Source organism: Gigantopelta aegis, chromosome 1, assembly GCF_016097555.1.
Source record: "Gigantopelta aegis isolate Gae_Host chromosome 1, Gae_host_genome, whole genome shotgun sequence".
NCBI classification, from domain to species: Eukaryota; Metazoa; Mollusca; class Gastropoda; order Neomphalida; family Peltospiridae; genus Gigantopelta; species Gigantopelta aegis.
In genome coordinates, this window is record NC_054699.1 from 9810494 (window position 1) to 9832180 (window position 21687).

Sequence of the window (21687 nt, forward strand, 5' to 3'; positions counted from 1 at the left end):
TATATAATTTTCAGGATACGGTATGCTTATCATGGGATCAAGATTATATAACTTTTTCTTTTTTTTCTGTTTCTCCTTTAGATACATGATTATTTTCCTACAAAACAGTGTAATACATAATGCCTACAGTTGAGATGCACACGAGGCCCACGATTGCTTGTAGATGTGTGAATGCGATGTCAACAGGCGTATTAATCAGTGTCTCAAATGGTCACGTTTCTTTGATTGTTATCGTAATGATATTCGCTCGACTGGTTCAGTCACGCTAGCTTCCCAAATGCTAAAAGCTAGCGTTAGAGTCTTAGACTGTGCAAACGCATCAGAGCTTGTAGCCTTTGCTCGCCGAACCGCAGTAAACTATCTGAACTAATGTCCTGGGGAAAAAGAAATGAACTAGCGAGGTCAACGTTTGTAAATAAACAAGTAAAGGAAAGGAATGTGTTAAGGACACACCAACATATTTAAAGTACGGCTAATAGGTATCTAACATGCTTATGGTAAATAGGACACTGGTCTAGACACGCGGTCGGTTAGGAATCGATCCCCGTCGGTGGGCCCATTGGATGATTGGGTTATTTCTCATCACAGCTAGTGCACCACGACTGATATATCAAAGGCCGTGGTATGTGCTATCCTGTTTGTGGGATGGTGCATATAAAAGATCCCTTGCTACTAATGGAAAAATGTAGCGGGTTTCCTCTCTAAGACACACACATATATCAAAATTACCAAATGTTTGACATCCAGTAGCCGATGATTAATAAATCAATGTGTTCTAGTGGTGTCGTTAAACAAAACAAATATTGGTCTACACAGAGAACCCCGTCACCACCATACAGGCGTCCCTTAAATTGTGTTTCTAGCAGTAAAATATGTTTTATGTCAACTTTTCAAGGTTATACAAGGTTAAAACAGCAATAATTGTTTGAACGACGATTTTGTTGTGGTTCGGTTGGATTTTGTTTTGTTTTTTGTTTGTTGGGTGGGGTTTTTGTTTTGGAGGGGTGTTGTTTTTCTGGAGTGTGGGGGTTCCATTTTTGTTTTTGTTTGCTTGTTTGAGGTTTTGTTTTGTTTGGGGTTGTTTTTGTTGTTTGGTTGTTTGTCGTTGTTTTATTGTTGTGTTGTTGTTTTGTTTTGTTTGTTGTTGTTGTTTTTGTGTTGTTTTTTTTTTTTTTTTTTTTTTGGGGGGGGAGAGGCCTTGATGTTATTATTGTTGTTTTTGAATGGCGGGGGATTAAAGAAGAAAGCAAATACGGGCGCATATATACCTACACTTATTTGTGTTTGTTACACACATTGCAACAAAAAGTACTTTCTAAAACCATCGTCACATTAAAAAAAAAAACGTATCCTTAAACTATGAGATGATATTAAAGATTAACTCCGAAACGTATAAATAGAGAATAATACATGAGTGGTCGCTAGATACCATTTATCTTACAATGAGTTGTTTTAAAACGTATCTAACGAGCGAAAGAAAAATGGTATCTAACGGACACGAAGGTATTATTCTATTTTTTACATTTCCTCAAAAAACAGATTTTAAGCAAATTTTAACATCTTTTTCGACAAAATGTTATTTACATCCATTCACTTGTACCTAACTTACGCGTCGATTTCAATTGTGTTGGGGGGGGGGGGAGGGGGTCACTGGGTGTATGGCATTGGTGACCTGGTCATCACCTAGGAGCAGCCAGTCGTATGTCTTGAAATTGTTAAGACACACACACATATGTAAACAAGTATGTGTTATCAAAAATAACGAATGATGTTCTCACCAACAGGTGTGTAAGAAAAGCATTTTATTCAATCGCGTTTATGAAATTGACGAACTACAACAAAAGTTGCTGAAACGGGCGAATAATGACAATGTGGACAGGGACCAGAGAGGTTGGAGCAACAATGTCTTGGGCCGAAACATGATGGCAGTTACGAAGACACACGAGTGTTACCGAATGATTCCAGTGGGCGTATAAAACCAAAAATACTCGGACCAGTCCTGTTGCGTACTGAAATCAAAACCTAAAACCCCACCAACCACGTGTTCATTAGTAGTGCTAAATATAAATATATCCATACATACAGAGTCATATCGAAACTAAAACTACAAACTGAAATCACGGAATGTTTCTAATTTGCATTTCGACTGCACTCACTTTCACTGATCTCGTCTCGCCATATCTGGGCCCAATTTCACAAAACATCGTAGGCCTAGTTTTAAATCTACGACTAATGCACAATTCTCATTGCTATTTTAGTTCAACAAATATAGTTAGAAGTACACGTATTCTATTTCCATTCGTCCTTAAAATGCTCCATTTTCCGTAATGATGTAATTTTCTGGGTGAAATAGATGCCAAACACGTGTAAACGCTGGCCCGGTATAATTGCTAGTAGCAGACGTAAACTTACGAAGGAAGGAAATTTTTTATTTAACGACGCACTCAAGACATTTTATTTATGGTTATATGGCGTCGGACATATGTTTAAGGACCACACAGATATCGAAAGAGGAAACCCGCTGTCGCCACTTCGTGGGCTATTCTTTACGATTAGCAGCAAGGGATCTTTTATATGCACCATCCCGCAGACAGGATAACACATATCAAGGTATTTGATATACCAGTCGTGGTGCACTGGCTGGATCGAGAAATAACCCAATGGGCCCATCGACGGGGATCGATCCCAGACCGACCGCACATCAAGCGAGCGCTTTACCACTGGGCTACGTCCCGTCCTAACCTTACGATGTTTTGTGAAATTGACCCCTGGCCCGTAGGTGTGTATGTGAAATTGACCCCTGGCCCGTAGGTGTGTATGTGAAATTGACCCCTGGCCCGTAGGTGTATATGTGAAATTGACCCCTGGCCCGTAGGTGTATATGTGAAAGGTGGAGTGGGCAGGGGGTTTAAACGTGTGTTTTGCTTTATATAACAGCTGTTATTCACTTACGACTCACCATTTAGTAATACAAAATACAAACACAGTGGCGGGATCTAGTTCAATCGGTAGAACGCTCGCCTTTGGTCGCAGGATCCAATCCCTTCAGTCGAAGTTTGACCATTCTCAGAATAAAACGAAGGAAGGAAATGTTTTATTTTACGACGCACTCAACACATTTTATTTACGGTTATATGGCGTCAAACATATGGTTATGGACCACACAGATATTGACAGAGGAAACCCGCTGTCGCCACTTCATGGGCTACTCTTTTCGATTTGCAGCAAGGGATCTTTTATATGCACCATCCCACAGATAGAATAACACATACCACGGCCTTTGTTACACCAGTTGTGGAGCACTGGCTGGAACGAGAAATAGCCCAATGGGTCCACTGACGGGGATCGATCCTAGACAGACCGCGCATCAAGCGAATACTTTACCACTGGGCTACGTCCCGCCCCATTCTCCGATTGGGTTTTCCCCCGTCACAAGTGTTATGTATATGTGTTGTGGTGTCTGTGGGAAAGTGCATAATACATTATGTAAAAGATCCCTTGCTGGTTAATGGGAAAATGTAGCGAGTTTTCTCTAAGATTATATATGTCTGAATTACTAAATGAATTACCAAATGTTTAACATCAACTAATCGATGATTAATAAATCAATGCGCTCCAGTTATAAAACAAACTTTAACTTTTAAACTTTTAATGTACCTGCCTAGTGTGTTAGCTAAACCGTAATTTAATATAAACCGTATTTTGTCTAATTGCAAATACAATGTCTCGAGAACATGGACCGATTTCCTGGTTGTTTCTCCCCTTCCCAATAAGTGCCCCACAAATGGAATATCAAAGGTAGTGGTAGGTGCTGTCCTGTCTATGGAAAAATGCACATAAAAGATCCCTTGCTGCTAATGGGAAAAAAATTAGCGGATTTTCTCCCAGACTACAAGTCAGGATTATCAAATGTTTGAGGCGTTTAATTTATAGACATTTGACTGATAATTGTAGCCTGCAATTTTATCAGGTGAAAAAATATAGCACTTCAATTACTTGATATGATATGTAAGTTTAGACTTTCTGTCCATCCATCGAATGTCAAATCGAGTCGTTACTCCAACAGAGGTGAGACGTAGCCCAGTGGTAAAGTACACGCCTGATGCGCGGTCGGTTTTGAATCGATCCCTGTCGGTGGGCCCGTTACAACCAGTGCACCACAAGGTGGTGGCATGTGCTATGCTGCCTGGGGAATGGTACATATAAAAGATCCCTTGCTATTAATGAAAAAAATGTAGCGGGTTTCCTCTCTAAGACAATAGATCATAATTATCAAATGTTTAACATCCAATAGCCCATGATTAATAAATCAATGTGCTCTAGTGGTGTCGTTAAACAAAACAAACTTTTTAACACTTAATTTCAAAATGTTCTAAGAAGCATGCGCCAGAATCAGATCTCTCACCCTTTGGGAACTTGGCACATTTGCCTTCGACAAACTCAAGTTACCCTTTTTGGAATTTTGTGACCCCCAACCCCCACCCCACCCGTAACAAAATCCAGAATCTGCCCCTACGGAAAATGCTTGTTCGGTGGCTGCGAATATAAAATTATTAAAAAAAAACTGTTAGGCTAAATACTATTTGATATTATAGCAAATATTTAGTTGAAAATCTGTCCATTCAGACTTAACCTTTAGTTGACCGGCCTCGGTGGCGTTGTGGTTAGGCCATCGGTCTATAGGCTGGTAGGTACTGTGTTCGGATCCCAGTCGAGGCATGGAATTTTTAATCCAGATACCGACTCCAAACCCTGGGTGAGTGCTCCGCAAGGCTCAATGGGTAGGTGTAAACCACTTGCACCGACCAGTGATCCATAACTGGTTCAACAAAGGCCATGGTTTGTGCTATCCTGCCTGTGGGAAGCGCAAATAAAAGATCCCTTGCTGCCTGTCGTAAAAGAGTAGCCTATGTGGCGACAGCGGGTTTCCTCTAAAAAAAGAGTGTCAGAATGACCATATGTTTGACGTCCAATAGCCGATGCTAAGATAAAAAATCAATGTGCTCTAGTGGGTCGTTAAATAAAACAAACTTTACTTTTTAACCTTTAGTTAGGGCTGGGTTTAGCTCAGTCAGTTAAGTGCTCGCTTAAGGTGCTTGCGTCGCAGGATCGAACTATGTCGGTAGATCCATTCAACTGATTGGGTTTTTCTCGTTCCAACCAGTGCACCACAATTGGACAAAGGCCGTGGTAAGTGCATATTACAAAAGATCCATTGCTTCATTAGGGAAAATGTATTAGGTTTCCTCTGATGACTACGAGTCAGAAGTACCAGATGTTTGACATCCAATAGCCGATGATTAATCAATGTGCTCGCGTGGTGTCGTTAAACAAACTAAACTTTAGCTTTTCACTTCCGTCTATAAGGTCAGAGATAGAACACTCAGACTACACTTTGATATCAAGATTTCTTGATTTCAAATAAATAAATAAATATCCATTCCCCCACCTCAGAAAAGAAGAGAAGAAGCCAAACCAGAAACAAAATACTACGATAAAAAAAAAAAAAAAAAAAACAATTAATAGAAGGGCGCTCCATGATGAAAGCATTTTAAAATATTTATTTTATATTTTATTCATTCATCCTTTGATCCATTCATAAAAAAATTCATTAATTAATTCATCCATTGATTCATCTATCCATTCATTCATCAGCTGTTCAGTCTGGAATTTGGGGTCGAAATGTTTTGGACAGGATTGGGCTAGGGACCTAGCTTCAACTACGACCGATGTATCCTACAATATGACGGAAAGAGCCGATAATACTCGACAACGACAAAGAATTTCCAGTCAGTAAAACGTCAGATGATTGGCTCTTCGTAAAGGGTATTTTCTACAATTGACCAATTACAAAAACGCTCACTAATAAATATATATTCTAAATATAGAAAATGGGACTTTTTCTTGGAAAAATGATTTCTTGGAAGTAGGAAGATATGTCGAACACACACTTGGAAGCGTTTTGAGCAATCATTAGCTATCTCTCACACTGTAACAGTTCATTTGTTTTGATTTGTGATTACTGTTCATATCTACAGGCAGGTGAGATTTTGTACAGAACTGCTTAGCGTGTTATAAAGTGTCAATTATCAATATCATGAATATGATATTGAGAATGGCCATATTAAATTGCGTTTTGGACTCATCTACCATGATAGTTCACAAGAAATAGTGGTGTTTTTTTGTTTTGTTTTTTTATTTAAAGTAAAAATGTATTTTTAAATACTTAACAACATCGTTTCATTTTCTTGGAGAAGGGCTGGACACACTTGTTTTGGTAGTCTGATTGCTATGCCGTGACACTGACCGTCACAGGGTCTAACTTCCCCTAAGCGGGTCCGACTATTTACCCCCAAGACACCCCCAAGATACCACAAACACCACCAAGACACCACAAAACACCACCAAGATACCCCAAGATACCCCAAGACTGTAAATATTTTGTTTAATGTCAGTGGAAAATGACGTAAAAGAATTCATTTTAAGCCTTAAAGGAAGGGACAATTAAGGCATTTGGTCTGGTATGCATATTCAACGATATATAATGAACATTATTGCTTAATATCAACAAGTATAATCGTATAGTTAATTAATAAAATGGTTAAATGTGACGGCTATTATATATAACGGGCGCAGCCATTTTGTACCATCTCAGTGAGTACACCCACTGGCGAGCTGGTGGTTACGTAATACTTAACGCATAACGTCAGGAATGAGCCTTAGAACTAAAGAAACAGCAATAAGTATATCCAGTACTATATATATTAGTTTTCAATACAAAATAAAATACCATTGTCAAAGTGCCTACACAACAAGTCGAAATAATTAACAATGTTTTGTTCATGCATTAACCTACGTACTGAAATAATACACGTAGTGTTTTCTTAATTAATTGGTCTATGCTGTAAGTTGCTTCTACCTGTGATTCCTGACTGGCAGGTATGACGTATTTGGTTGGTATCCAGACGAGCCAATTAATTGACGCTGTCTAGACACAAAAATACATACCGGTATTGTGGAATATTACCTGTCGCCCCTAAAATGGTAATGAATATGGTTTATTACTGTAAATAGTTTTGTAAAATTATTGATTAAGTAGACTTTTCCATCTAAAACCACAGAACTGACCAATTACGTAGTCCCAAAGAAAAGAAAATTGTCACTTGGGCATCGTGGGGTGTCGTTTTTGCTCCAACATAGCATATCAATAGGCCTAATAGTGTACATTTTCCCTTTGGATTATTTAACAGAGAAAAATACTATAACCCCATTTTGTTCCGTTAATGCATCTTGAAATATATTTAGTTAAATAGTTTATTCTATTATTACGTCATTTATGCTGTTTTACAAGTCAGGTTGATCAAAGAGAAGCACCTTGTCGAAAATTACTGCTTTTGTTTACACTGTACATACAGGAGATGGTCAGGAGCTGATGTCACTTCGCCCCAAGCTATCCCACCGGTCGTCACAAAAACGAAACCAAATGGCTGCTCCCAGTTAGCAGGAATAATCATTGGTGTGGTGGAGTGTGAACTCTTGTTTCATTTGAAACCAAATAAAATTTCATGCAAACTAACGTGTTGGTTACATATGTGGTTAGTCACACCGACAAATCACATGCGACAAGTCGGTGCGACAAATGGCATGATGAGAACACGGCTTAATCAGTTATAATGAACTGGGCTTTTAAAAAAACCGGTCTATTTACATATGACAAAGCGCGGGGTGGCGAGGGGGAGGTGGCGAAAAAAAAACCCCACAGCCCAGTGGTAAAGGGCATTCGGTTTGGGATCGATCCCTGTTGGTGGGCCCACTGGGCTATTTCTTGTTCCAGCCAGTGCACTATGACTGGTATATCAAAGGCCGTGATATGTTCTATCCTGTCTGTGGGATGGTGTATATAAAAGACCCCTTACTATTAATGGATGAATGTAGCGGGTTTCCTCTCTAATTAAGACTATGTGTCAAAATTACCAAATCATTTGACATCCAATAGCCGATTATTAACAAATCAATGTGCTCTAGTGGTGACGTTAAACAAAACAAACTTTTTAACACTTAATTTCAAAATGTTCCAAGAAGCATGCGCCAGAATCAGATCTCTCACCCTTTGGGAACTCGGCACATTTGCCTTCGACAAACTCAAGTTACCCTTTTTGGAATTTTGTGACCCCCAACCCCCACCCCACCCGTAACAAAATCCAGAATCTGCCCCTACGGAAAATGCTTGTTCGGTGGCTGCGAATATAAAATTATTAAAAAAAACCTGTTAGGCTAAATACTATTTGATATTATAGCAAATATTTAGTTGAAAATCTGTCCATTCAGACTTAACCTTTAGTTGACCGGCCTCGGTGGCGTTGTGGTTAGGCCATCGGTCTATAGGCTGGTAGGTACTGTGTTCGGATCCCAGTCGAGGCATGGAATTTTTAATCCAGATACCGACTCCAAACCCTGGGTGAGTGCTCCGCAAGGCTCAATGGGTAGGTGTAAACCACTTGCACCGACCAGTGATCTATAACTGGTTCAACAAAGGCCATGGTTTGTGCTATCCTGCCTGTGGGAAGCGCAAATAAAAGATCCCTTGCTGCCTGTCGTAAAAGAGTAGCCTATGTGGCGACAGCGGGTTTCCTCTAAAAAAAGAGTGTCAGAATGACCATATGTTTGACGTCCAATAGCCGATGCTAAGATAAAAAATCAATGTGCTCTAGTGGGGTCGTTAAATAAAACAAACTTTACTTTTTAACCTTTAGTTAGGGCTGGGTTTAGCTCAGTCAGTTAAGTGCTCGCTTAAGGTGCTTGCGTCGCAGGATCGAACTATGTCGGTAGATCCATTCAACTGATTGGGTTTTTCTCGTTCCAACCAGTGCACCACAATTGGACAAAGGCCGTGGTAAGTGCATATTACAAAAGATCCATTGCTTCATTAGGGAAAATGTATTAGGTTTCCTCTGATGACTACGAGTCAGAAGTACCAGATGTTTGACATCCAATAGCCGATGATTAATCAATGTGCTCGCGTGGTGTCGTTAAACAAACTAAACTTTAGCTTTTCACTTCCGTCTATAAGGTCAGAGATAGAACACTCAGACTACACTTTGATATCAAGATTTCTTGATTTCAAATAAATAAATAAATATCCATTCCCCCACCTCAGAAAAGAAGAGAAGAAGCCAAACCAGAAACAAAATACTACGATAAAAAAAAAAAAAAAAAACCAATTAATAGAAGGGCGCTCCATGATGAAAGCATTTTAAAATATTTATTTTATATTTTATTCATTCATCCTTTGATCCATTCATAAAAAAATTCATTAATTAATTCATCCATTGATTCATCTATCCATTCATTCATCAGCTGTTCAGTCTGGAATTTGGGGTCGAAATGTTTTGGACAGGATTGGGCTAGGGACCTAGCTTCAACTACGACCGATGTATCCTACAATATGACGGAAAGAGCCGATAATACTCGACAACGACAAAGAATTTCCAGTCAGTAAAACGTCAGATGATTGGCTCTTCGTAAAGGGTATTTTCTACAATTGACCAATTACAAAAACGCTCACTAATAAATATATATTCTAAATATAGAAAATGGGACTTTTTCTTGGAAAAATGATTTCTTGGAAGTAGGAAGATATGTCGAACACACACTTGGAAGCGTTTTGAGCAATCATTAGCTATCTCTCACACTGTAACAGTTCATTTGTTTTGATTTGTGATTACTGTTCATATCTACAGGCAGGTGAGATTTTGTACAGAACTGCTTAGCGTGTTATAAAGTGTCAATTATCAATATCATGAATATGATATTGAGAATGGCCATATTAAATTGCGTTTTGGACTCATCTACCATGATAGTTCACAAGAAATAGTGGTGTTTTTTTGTTGTTTTTTTTTATTTAAAGTAAAAATGTATTTTTAAATACTTAACAACATCGTTTCATTTTCTTGGAGAAGGGCTGGACACACTTGTTTTGGTAGTCTGATTGCTATGCCGTGACACTGACCGTCACAGGGTCTAACTTCCCCTAAGCGGGTCCGACTATTTACCCCCAAGACACCCCCAAGATACCACAAACACCACCAAGACACCACAAAACACCACCAAGATACCCCAAGATACCCCAAGACTGTAAATATTTTGTTTAATGTCAGTGGAAAATGACGTAAAAGAATTCATTTTAAGCCTTAAAGGAAGGGACAATTAAGGCATTTGGTCTGGTATGCATATTCAACGATATATAATGAACATTATTGCTTAATATCAACAAGTATAATCGTATAGTTAATTAATAAAATGGTTAAATGTGACGGCTATTATATATAACGGGCGCAGCCATTTTGTACCATCTCAGTGAGTACACCCACTGGCGAGCTGGTGGTTACGTAATACTTAACGCATAACGTCAGGAATGAGCCTTAGAACTAAAGAAACAGCAATAAGTATATCCAGTACTATATATATTAGTTTTCAATACAAAATAAAATACCATTGTCAAAGTGCCTACACAACAAGTCGAAATAATTAACAATGTTTTGTTCATGCATTAACCTACGTACTGAAATAATACACGTAGTGTTTTCTTAATTAATTGGTCTATGCTGTAAGTTGCTTCTACCTGTGATTCCTGACTGGCAGGTATGACGTATTTGGTTGGTATCCAGACGAGCCAATTAATTGACGCTGTCTAGACACAAAAATACATACCGGTATTGTGGAATATTACCTGTCGCCCCTAAAATGGTAATGAATATGGTTTATTACTGTAAATAGTTTTGTAAAATTATTGATTAAGTAGACTTTTCCATCTAAAACCACAGAACTGACCAATTACGTAGTCCCAAAGAAAAGAAAATTGTCACTTGGGCATCGTGGGGTGTCGTTTTTGCTCCAACATAGCATATCAATAGGCCTAATAGTGTACATTTTCCCTTTGGATTATTTAACAGAGAAAAATACTATAACCCCATTTTGTTCCGTTAATGCATCTTGAAATATATTTAGTTAAATAGTTTATTCTATTATTACGTCATTTATGCTGTTTTACAAGTCAGGTTGATCAAAGAGAAGCACCTTGTCGAAAATTACTGCTTTTGTTTACACTGTACATACAGGAGATGGTCAGGAGCTGATGTCACTTCGCCCCAAGCTATCCCACCGGTCGTCACAAAAACGAAACCAAATGGCTGCTCCCAGTTAGCAGGAATAATCATTGGTGTGGTGGAGTGTGAACTCTTGTTTCATTTGAAACCAAATAAAATTTCATGCAAACTAACGTGTTGGTTACATATGTGGTTAGTCACACCGACAAATCACATGCGACAAGTCGGTGCGACAAATGGCATGATGAGAACACGGCTTAATCAGTTATAATGAACTGGGCTTTTAAAAAAACCGGTCTATTTACATATGACAAAGCAGGCGTGTGCGCGGGGTGGCGAGGGGGAGGTGGCGAAAAAAAAACCCCACAGCCCAGTGGTAAAGGGCATTCGGTTTGGGATCGATCCCTGTTGGTGGGCCCACTGGGCTATTTCTTGTTCCAGCCAGTGCACTATGACTGGTATATCAAAGGCCGTGATATGTTCTATCCTGTCTGTGGGATGGTGTATATAAAAGACCCCTTACTATTAATGGATGAATGTAGCGGGTTTCCTCTCTAATTAAGACTATGTGTCAAAATTACCAAATCATTTGACATCCAATAGCCGATTATTAACAAATCAATGTGCTCTAGTGGTGACGTTAAACAAAACAAACTTTTTAACACTTAATTTCAAAATGTTCCAAGAAGCATGCGCCAGAATCAGATCTCTCACCCTTTGGGAACTCGGCACATTTGCCTTCGACAAACTCAAGTTACCCTTTTTGGAATTTTGTGACCCCCAACCCCCACCCCACCCGTAACAAAATCCAGAATCTGCCCCTACGGAAAATGCTTGTTCGGTGGCTGCGAATATAAAATTATTAAAAAAAACCTGTTAGGCTAAATACTATTTGATATTATAGCAAATATTTAGTTGAAAATCTGTCCATTCAGACTTAACCTTTAGTTGACCGGCCTCGGTGGCGTTGTGGTTAGGCCATCGGTCTATAGGCTGGTAGGTACTGTGTTCGGATCCCAGTCGAGGCATGGAATTTTTAATCCAGATACCGACTCCAAACCCTGGGTGAGTGCTCCGCAAGGCTCAATGGGTAGGTGTAAACCACTTGCACCGACCAGTGATCTATAACTGGTTCAACAAAGGCCATGGTTTGTGCTATCCTGCCTGTGGGAAGCGCAAATAAAAGATCCCTTGCTGCCTGTCGTAAAAGAGTAGCCTATGTGGCGACAGCGGGTTTCCTCTAAAAAAAGAGTGTCAGAATGACCATATGTTTGACGTCCAATAGCCGATGCTAAGATAAAAAATCAATGTGCTCTAGTGGGGTCGTTAAATAAAACAAACTTTACTTTTTAACCTTTAGTTAGGGCTGGGTTTAGCTCAGTCAGTTAAGTGCTCGCTTAAGGTGCTTGCGTCGCAGGATCGAACTATGTCGGTAGATCCATTCAACTGATTGGGTTTTTCTCGTTCCAACCAGTGCACCACAATTGGACAAAGGCCGTGGTAAGTGCATATTACAAAAGATCCATTGCTTCATTAGGGAAAATGTATTAGGTTTCCTCTGATGACTACGAGTCAGAAGTACCAGATGTTTGACATCCAATAGCCGATGATTAATCAATGTGCTCGCGTGGTGTCGTTAAACAAACTAAACTTTAGCTTTTCACTTCCGTCTATAAGGTCAGAGATAGAACACTCAGACTACACTTTGATATCAAGATTTCTTGATTTCAAATAAATAAATAAATATCCATTCCCCCACCTCAGAAAAGAAGAGAAGAAGCCAAACCAGAAACAAAATACTACGATAAAAAAAAAAAAAAAAAAACAATTAATAGAAGGGCGCTCCATGATGAAAGCATTTTAAAATATTTATTTTATATTTTATTCATTCATCCTTTGATCCATTCATAAAAAAATTCATTAATTAATTCATCCATTGATTCATCTATCCATTCATTCATCAGCTGTTCAGTCTGGAATTTGGGGTCGAAATGTTTTGGACAGGATTGGGCTAGGGACCTAGCTTCAACTACGACCGATGTATCCTACAATATGACGGAAAGAGCCGATAATACTCGACAACGACAAAGAATTTCCAGTCAGTAAAACGTCAGATGATTGGCTCTTCGTAAAGGGTATTTTCTACAATTGACCAATTACAAAAACGCTCACTAATAAATATATATTCTAAATATAGAAAATGGGACTTTTTCTTGGAAAAATGATTTCTTGGAAGTAGGAAGATATGTCGAACACACACTTGGAAGCGTTTTGAGCAATCATTAGCTATCTCTCACACTGTAACAGTTCATTTGTTTTGATTTGTGATTACTGTTCATATCTACAGGCAGGTGAGATTTTGTACAGAACTGCTTAGCGTGTTATAAAGTGTCAATTATCAATATCATGAATATGATATTGAGAATGGCCATATTAAATTGCGTTTTGGACTCATCTACCATGATAGTTCACAAGAAATAGTGGTGTTTTTTTGTTTGTTTTTTTTATTTAAAGTAAAAATGTATTTTTAAATACTTAACAACATCGTTTCATTTTCTTGGAGAAGGGCTGGACACACTTGTTTTGGTAGTCTGATTGCTATGCCGTGACACTGACCGTCACAGGGTCTAACTTCCCCTAAGCGGGTCCGACTATTTACCCCCAAGACACCCCCAAGATACCACAAACACCACCAAGACACCACAAAACACCACCAAGATACCCCAAGATACCCCAAGACTGTAAATATTTTGTTTAATGTCAGTGGAAAATGACGTAAAAGAATTCATTTTAAGCCTTAAAGGAAGGGACAATTAAGGCATTTGGTCTGGTATGCATATTCAACGATATATAATGAACATTATTGCTTAATATCAACAAGTATAATCGTATAGTTAATTAATAAAATGGTTAAATGTGACGGCTATTATATATAACGGGCGCAGCCATTTTGTACCATCTCAGTGAGCGAGCTGGTGGTTACGTAATACTTAACGCATAACGTCAGGAATGAGCCTTAGAACTAAAGAAACAGCAATAAGTATATCCAGTACTATATATATTAGTTTTCAATACAAAATAAAATACCATTGTCAAAGTGCCTACACAACAAGTCGAAATAATTAACAATGTTTTGTTCATGCATTAACCTACGTACTGAAATAATACACGTAGTGTTTTCTTAATTAATTGGTCTATGCTGTAAGTTGCTTCTACCTGTGATTCCTGACTGGCAGGTATGACGTATTTGGTTGGTATCCAGACGAGCCAATTAATTGACGCTGTCTAGACACAAAAATACATACCGGTATTGTGGAATATTACCTGTCGCCCCTAAAATGGTAATGAATATGGTTTATTACTGTAAATAGTTTTGTAAAATTATTGATTAAGTAGACTTTTCCATCTAAAACCACAGAACTGACCAATTACGTAGTCCCAAAGAAAAGAAAATTGTCACTTGGGCATCGTGGGGTGTCGTTTTTGCTCCAACATAGCATATCAATAGGCCTAATAGTGTACATTTTCCCTTTGGATTATTTAACAGAGAAAAATACTATAACCCCATTTTGTTCCGTTAATGCATCTTGAAATATATTTAGTTAAATAGTTTATTCTATTATTACGTCATTTATGCTGTTTTACAAGTCAGGTTGATCAAAGAGAAGCACCTTGTCGAAAATTACTGCTTTTGTTTACACTGTACATACAGGAGATGGTCAGGAGCTGATGTCACTTCGCCCCAAGCTATCCCACCGGTCGTCACAAAAACGAAACCAAATGGCTGCTCCCAGTTAGCAGGAATAATCATTGGTGTGGTGGAGTGTGAACTCTTGTTTCATTTGAAACCAAATAAAATTTCATGCAAACTAACGTGTTGGTTACATATGTGGTTAGTCACACCGACAAATCACATGCGACAAGTCGGTGCGACAAATGGCATGATGAGAACACGGCTTAATCAGTTATAATGAACTGGGCTTTTAAAAAAACCGGTCTATTTACATATGACAAAGCAGGCGTGTGCGCGGGGTGGCGAGGGGGAGGTGGCGAAAAAAAAAACCCACAGCCCAGTGGTAAAGGGCATTCGGTTTGGGATCGATCCCTGTTGGTGGGCCCACTGGGCTATTTCTTGTTCCAGCCAGTGCACTATGACTGGTATATCAAAGGCCGTGATATGTTCTATCCTGTCTGTGGGATGGTGTATATAAAAGACCCCTTACTATTAATGGATGAATGTAGCGGGTTTCCTCTCTAATTAAGACTATGTGTCAAAATTACCAAATCATTTGACATCCAATAGCCGATTATTAACAAATCAATGTGCTCTAGTGGTGACGTTAAACAAAACAAACAAACTTTTTATGTATTTAACTTCTTTTTTTCTCTCTCTTTTTTTTATCACCTTTTAGTAGCAACATCATCAGTATGTCACAGTGGTCGGCGATCCAGCAGTTGAACTCCCAGGTTATAGCTCAAGTAAAGAAATTATACAGTGAGGCATCTTTTCCCATTGAAGTCCGACATTTCTTTGCTCAGTGGATTGAAGACCAGCCATGGTAAGTCAGGTGTTGACAGTCACAGGGCTCGAATTTAAAATTTATCAATGATCTCGCTAGGTGAAAATAAAGGGAGGGTGCGGCTGCATGATCTCCCCTTCAACCCCCCCCCCCCCCCCCCCCCCGAAAATAAAGTGTTCCTTTTGAAATAGCAGTGTTGGTAGAAATGAAACTGGGTGCAGTTGTAGAAATATAGAGAGGAGAGGAAAAAAATAAGTGGGGGGAAAATGGAGCAGCACCCTTGTTTCAATGAGCATTATCCTTTAAAATTAAATTTCAATGTTTCAGTGTGGTCAGCTGTGTCTAAACTTGATGTTTACCTTTTTTTATTTCTTCTATGATTTGATGTAATTAACGTGTAGATAGACGGACCAATGTTCGAGATTAAATGGTATGTCATTATTGTTCAGTAAATACTTAACTGAATATTAGTATTGGAGTTATTTCATAAAAAAACTTAAGTATTTCTCGATAACGTCGTCTGCTTTGCGAGTGGAAATGCACAAGACAAACTATTTCCGGTTTGCTGTAAAGCACTATTGGTTAATAGACCGGAAACGTGGTGTTTTCGCTTAACCTGCGAAAACAATGTTATTGTTTTAATTAATGTTATGAATAATAATTAACATTGATATTAGGAATACATGCTCAGATACTCGTTGATTTGTGTATCCGTTGTTTATTATTAAACCCTATTGTGTTTTTCTTGAGATTATATTTGACGTCATACTAGAGATTAAAAAAAGACCAGTGACGTCAATGTTGGGGTATAAATCAGTTGTAAATAGTTGGATCCAAATTTTGACAGCTATCAGCTGATCAAGCTAAACTTCGCAATTATTGAATATTTTGTTTAGATCTTGGACAGCACTGAGAGGTAAATGGGTGACTGCCGTTGGCTTCCTTTGTGGTTCATCCAAATTAATAGATTATTCAATTAAATTTACTTTAAAGTAAGGTTTTGGGATCCAACTCAATAATTGCACTTTATTGTTTATTAAATCTGGGATAGATAATTAAGTACTTTAACTGGTCACTGAGAACTTCAATGGATAATGGGCGATTGCCTAGTCTTTTGATTGTTTAAATAAATATCTGTAACTGTATCTAACTGTATATAATACTAACTGTAGTTAAATATTATAGTTCTTTGGTATATAACTCTTTAACTAACTGTTCATTGGTGCAGTATGAATTGCAAGTTTTGGACATTGCTGCACGATTCTAAAATGTTAAAACAGTAGTTTTCAATCAATTAATAATTGTTGTTATAATAAAAATTTGAAGAAAAAAAATTCTCTGGAATTTAAGCACCTAACAAAATGTGAGGTTTTTTTTTTTTTTTTTTTTTTTTTAACAAAACAATGAAAATTCAAGCCCTCCAAAAAAAAGGAATTTCACACAGGTGCATATAAAGGGATTTCACACAGGTGCGTATAAAGGGATTTCACACAGGTGCGTATAAAGGGATTTCACACAGGTGCGTATAAAGGAATTTCACTGTGTGTGTCTAAACAGGCAACTGGTGTTAGCAGGGTCAGATCATTCCTTGAGACTGGGGAGTTGACCCCACACCCACACCCATCGCAGTAATTGATTGGTTCATTTAATGATTCTATTGAATTATTCCCCATCGGTTGGCCCATTGGACTATTTATCGATGTAGCCAGTGCACCACGACTGGTATATTAAAGGTCGTTGTATGTGCTATCCTGTCTTTGACATGGTGCATAAAAAAAGATCCCTTGCTAAAAATGCAAGAAATGTAGCAGATTTGACATCCAATAGCCGATGATTAATTAATCAATGTGCTCCAGTGGTGGTGTTAAACAAAACTAACTATTGAATGCTTCTGCAGGAAGGACTTGAACGATAGTCATACTCGATATATAATAATCATGGGAAACAAAACAAACTATTGACTGCTTCTGCAGGAAGGACTTGAACGATAGTCATACGAAACGAAATTTCGGTAGCGTGATTTTACTGATATGGTACCAGAAATAATTGTTTCAGTGAAATCCAAGGGCATGGTGTCATTAACAGATACAAAGTTTAACTTTGATTGAATTACTCTGCAGGGGAGCATTTAACTGAACGTGGATATTCAAAAGCTGGGGGTATGTGGTATATCAAAAGCTGTGGTATGTGCTTTCCTGTCTGTGAAAGTGCATATAAAAGATCCATTAATTGCTGCTAAAGTTTCCTCTTTAAGACTGTATGTCAAAATTACCAAATGTTTTGACATTCATTAGCCCATGATTAATTAATCAATGTGCTCTTGTGGTGTCACTAAACAGAAACAAAGTTTAATTGTTATTGACTGCCTCTGCAGGAAGGACTTGAACGAGGACCAGCCGGAGCACCACGACATCGCGCTGCAGCTGTTGAACCAGCTTCTCGTCCAGCTCAAGGAGAAGTGCGTGGAATTTCACGAGGACCATTTCTTCTTCATACGAATAGAACTGCAGGAAGCGGAAAGCAACTTCACAGTAAGAATTCACTCAGACAGTCGTTGAAACTCACCACAACAGTCAGCAGTGCTGCAAAAAAAGTTGTTGCAAAATTGTATTCTTTAACAACATTTGTTTTATATCATTACAAGGCTTCTAGAATGTTTATAAAATCCACTAGCGATTTAAAAAATGTACTAGCCACGATTAAAAAGTCGCTAGACCTACTTTACTTCAAGTTAATACAATTTTACTAAATAATAGTAATAATCAAATATGTCACCTAAAGAGGGAGATAAAGATTTAAAAAACTAACATTGGTGGGGTTGGGGTGGGGGCAGGATATTCATATTTACAAAATCTTAACTGCAACATTTAACAAACAAAAAATTCACTAGCCGTTGGGTACGGCAATAATAGTTATTTACTAGCCCAACATTGAATATCACTAGCCATGGAAGTGGGACTACCATAATCTAGAAGCGCTGCATTATTGGGCAACCCCTGCATTGATTAAGAAAATGACCACAGCAAAAAAACATGCCATTGAAAAAAAACTGAATATAGTCCCAAGGCAATTGCAAGAGTTGTTGGGTATTTGATTTTTTATCTGTACTAAATTAAGGCAGGACAAGCCCATTGGTAAAGCCCTTGTTTGATTGGCAGTCGGGGGTCAATTGCCATTGGTGGGCCCATTGGATTATTTCTTGTTCCAGTCAGTGCTCCACAACTGGTATATCAAAGCCTGTGGTATGTGCTATCCTATCTGTAGGATAGTGCATATAAAAGATCCCTTGCTACTGATGGAAAAATGTAGCGGGTTTCCTCTCTAAGACTATGTGTAAAAATTACCAAATGTTTGACATCCAATAGCCGATGATTAATAAATCAATGTGCTCTAGTGGTGTTGTTAAACAAAACAAACTTTAACTGTAAGATGTTTTCGACTAACAGAGCCTTTTTAGCGACTAACATTACATTAAATACATCTTCTTGTTTCTAACATCAGTTTCCACATATCTAATGTGATCGTGTACTAATGGTTTCCAAACAGGAAAATTTCTTCTTTTTTTTTAGTTATAAAAAAAAAAAGACATACAGTACTAGTCGCTATTATGTTACAATGGTAATAAACTTAGAACAGTTTCTTTAAAACTAAAGATTTATTCTTTTTTCCTTCTGCCGGCGCACTTGGTATCAATGTGCTCTAGTGGTGTCTTTAAACAAAACAAACTTTTAACTGTACTAATTTGAATTGAATTTTGAGGGCTGCAAAGAGAAGAAATACATGTAGCTTCCAATGGTTAATAATTTTCACGAGTCTTGTAAATCAAATGCTAGTGTTATTTGGGTTTAATACTGGTACATTTTTGTATATCATTTTAAATAAACAGAAAATGTTGATGAAATATTTTTTACAAAATCAACATCATTGATGGATGCTTTTACAGGGTTCTTACACGTCCTGGAAATACGGGAATGTCCTTGAAGTTTGTGATTTTAAAATCCAGTCCTGGAATGTTCTGGAAAAAGCATTAAATTGTATTGTGTCCTGGAAATTTAGTCAAAGAATTTGGTGGTTTATGTTTTTTTTGCATCTTTACTTTGTTGTCACCATAACCTGTCTAAATTCAGACAACAATTTGTTATAAAAACATTCAATGATTGTAGATTTCATGTCCTGGAAATTGTTTGTGTAAGAACCCAGTTTTAGGAAGGGGGAGGAGAATACCAAAGGAATAAAGGTGTGGTTTGGACACCTGTTAAAATGTGATACTTATATATACATACATAAATATATATACATGTATGGAGGTTTACAGTTCTAATTAGTTTTGTTTTGTTCTTACAGCAGTTTTATGGAAACAACCCATTTGCATTTATCAAGACCGTCAGACAACTTCTGGATACTGAAGCTAGCTTGTTACAGACACAAGAGGTACATACATCTTAGACCTATCGAATTCCATCCCATTAACAGCAAAGTGCTATTGCGCATGCTTAATATCCAACAATCAGATATATAACAATATAACGACATCATTGTTTACCTTGTAAAATAACAGTTTGTAATTATTTAACTTTGTTGTCAACGAATGTAAACTCAGGGCTCGAACTTAAAAATTTGTCTCCCACAGCATTTTTTTTTAAGAATTGTCATGGGTGAAGCAGCCCACAGATGGCAATTTAGAGCCTGCCTATGGCAATTATTTATTTAAAGTGACATTTGCAGAAAATAAATAGGACTGAAAGGTTATTTTGATGTATGTAAACATATTTCAAATGTGAAAATGTTAAATATTGGCAGATTACGTACACCCGGTGTATATATTTTGCCACTGTTGAGTTTTACCGACAGCACAAAAGTGCCATCGATAATGCTCATGTCATGTCATAGGGTTTTACGTGCACATTCAGAACAAGCTGTTGTAGCGCACGCCTGTCGTGGGCGCAAGAGCCGGCCTTGGCCGGCTCCTCCGTCCATGACAAGAAAGGTGGGGGGAGGGGAGAGGAGGGACCGCCTGCGCTGGCAGGTGCAAGGGAGCACCAGCAGCCCGATCAAATCGGTAGCAGGCGGGTGGGGGTGGTGGTGGTGCTATGGAATTTGAATGGAGCAGTTAAGTGCCAAAGAGAAAAGGGTGCGCAATTTTGATTGAGGGAATTTGGCGCAATTTGGAACGGTCGGTCGAAAGGTAAATGGCCGAGCTAATATAGGTTTTGATATTAGTGAATCGAGAGTAGCTCGTTAATTTTAGACCTTTACGATGCTGTGGTGTCTCCCTAGGTTGCCAATAGGGCCCTTATAAGGGCCTGACCGCTTCTGGTCGAGGCATCACCAAGTACCAAGTTATTACCAGCAGCAAGTATTGGGGGTTTGGGTGGGGGAGGCCGATATTCTTTTGTTCAGCTTCCCCCGGGTGCATTGCAATTGTGTACTCGGAACGGTATTCTTTTGTCCGGTTCCTTATTAGAGTACGTGCTGGGCCATTAAATGGGGGCGGGTGCATTGTTATCATTAGTCAATGCACCCTGTGTACTGATGCAGTGAGCGTGTAGTCTGTGTGTGAATCCTAGTTTTGTGTTACGGTTGTACCTATTGTCTTAAGTCCCTATTCTAGTGAGTTCAACGGTCATTCATGACCACCCATCCCCCTCCGTCCTTGTATAGCATTGAATACAATGACGGAGGGGGAGTTAAACTAGCCTAGCTATCTAATTTGAAGGGTTAAACCCTTATAGTGTAGGTATTGGTTTAAAAGCCTAGTGCTTGGCATACTTAACTTTATTACCAAACTTTATTACCAATGCAATAAAATGAAACTAACGGTGGCAAGTAGCAATTGTATACATATATGCACCGATCTAGGTACTTAGTTTGAAGAATTTTGATTCCCGCCCCCGAAATATAGCATTTTAGTAGGCTTACTTGGTTTGTCTTCAGGCTATCTGGATAGTTGGGTATCAGTTTTCCTGCATGTCTTTGCTTCTGGAACCCTAGTTGACTTACCTTAGTTAGCTAGGATGGAATGCATCAGTAATAAAAAAAAAAAAAAAAACATGGTGCGGGTG

The 21687-nt window shown here is 38.4% G+C and overlaps 1 protein-coding gene across 1 annotated transcript in view; it reads left to right on the forward strand.

Annotated features, from left to right (window-relative positions):
* Window positions 1–13304: 13304 nt before the first annotated feature.
* The window catches only part of LOC121370464 (signal transducer and activator of transcription 5B-like), a 48815-nt gene continuing 40432 nt past the window's right edge, over window positions 13305–21687 (forward strand). Inside the window, exons 1-4 of the mRNA XM_041495718.1 lie at window positions 13305–13456; window positions 15518–15664; window positions 18000–18156; window positions 19970–20056. Coding sequence (XP_041351652.1) covers window positions 15534–15664; window positions 18000–18156; window positions 19970–20056 — 375 coding nt within the window. The 5' untranslated portion in view covers window positions 13305–13456; window positions 15518–15533. The remainder of the gene's footprint in view (window positions 13457–15517; window positions 15665–17999; window positions 18157–19969; window positions 20057–21687) is intronic.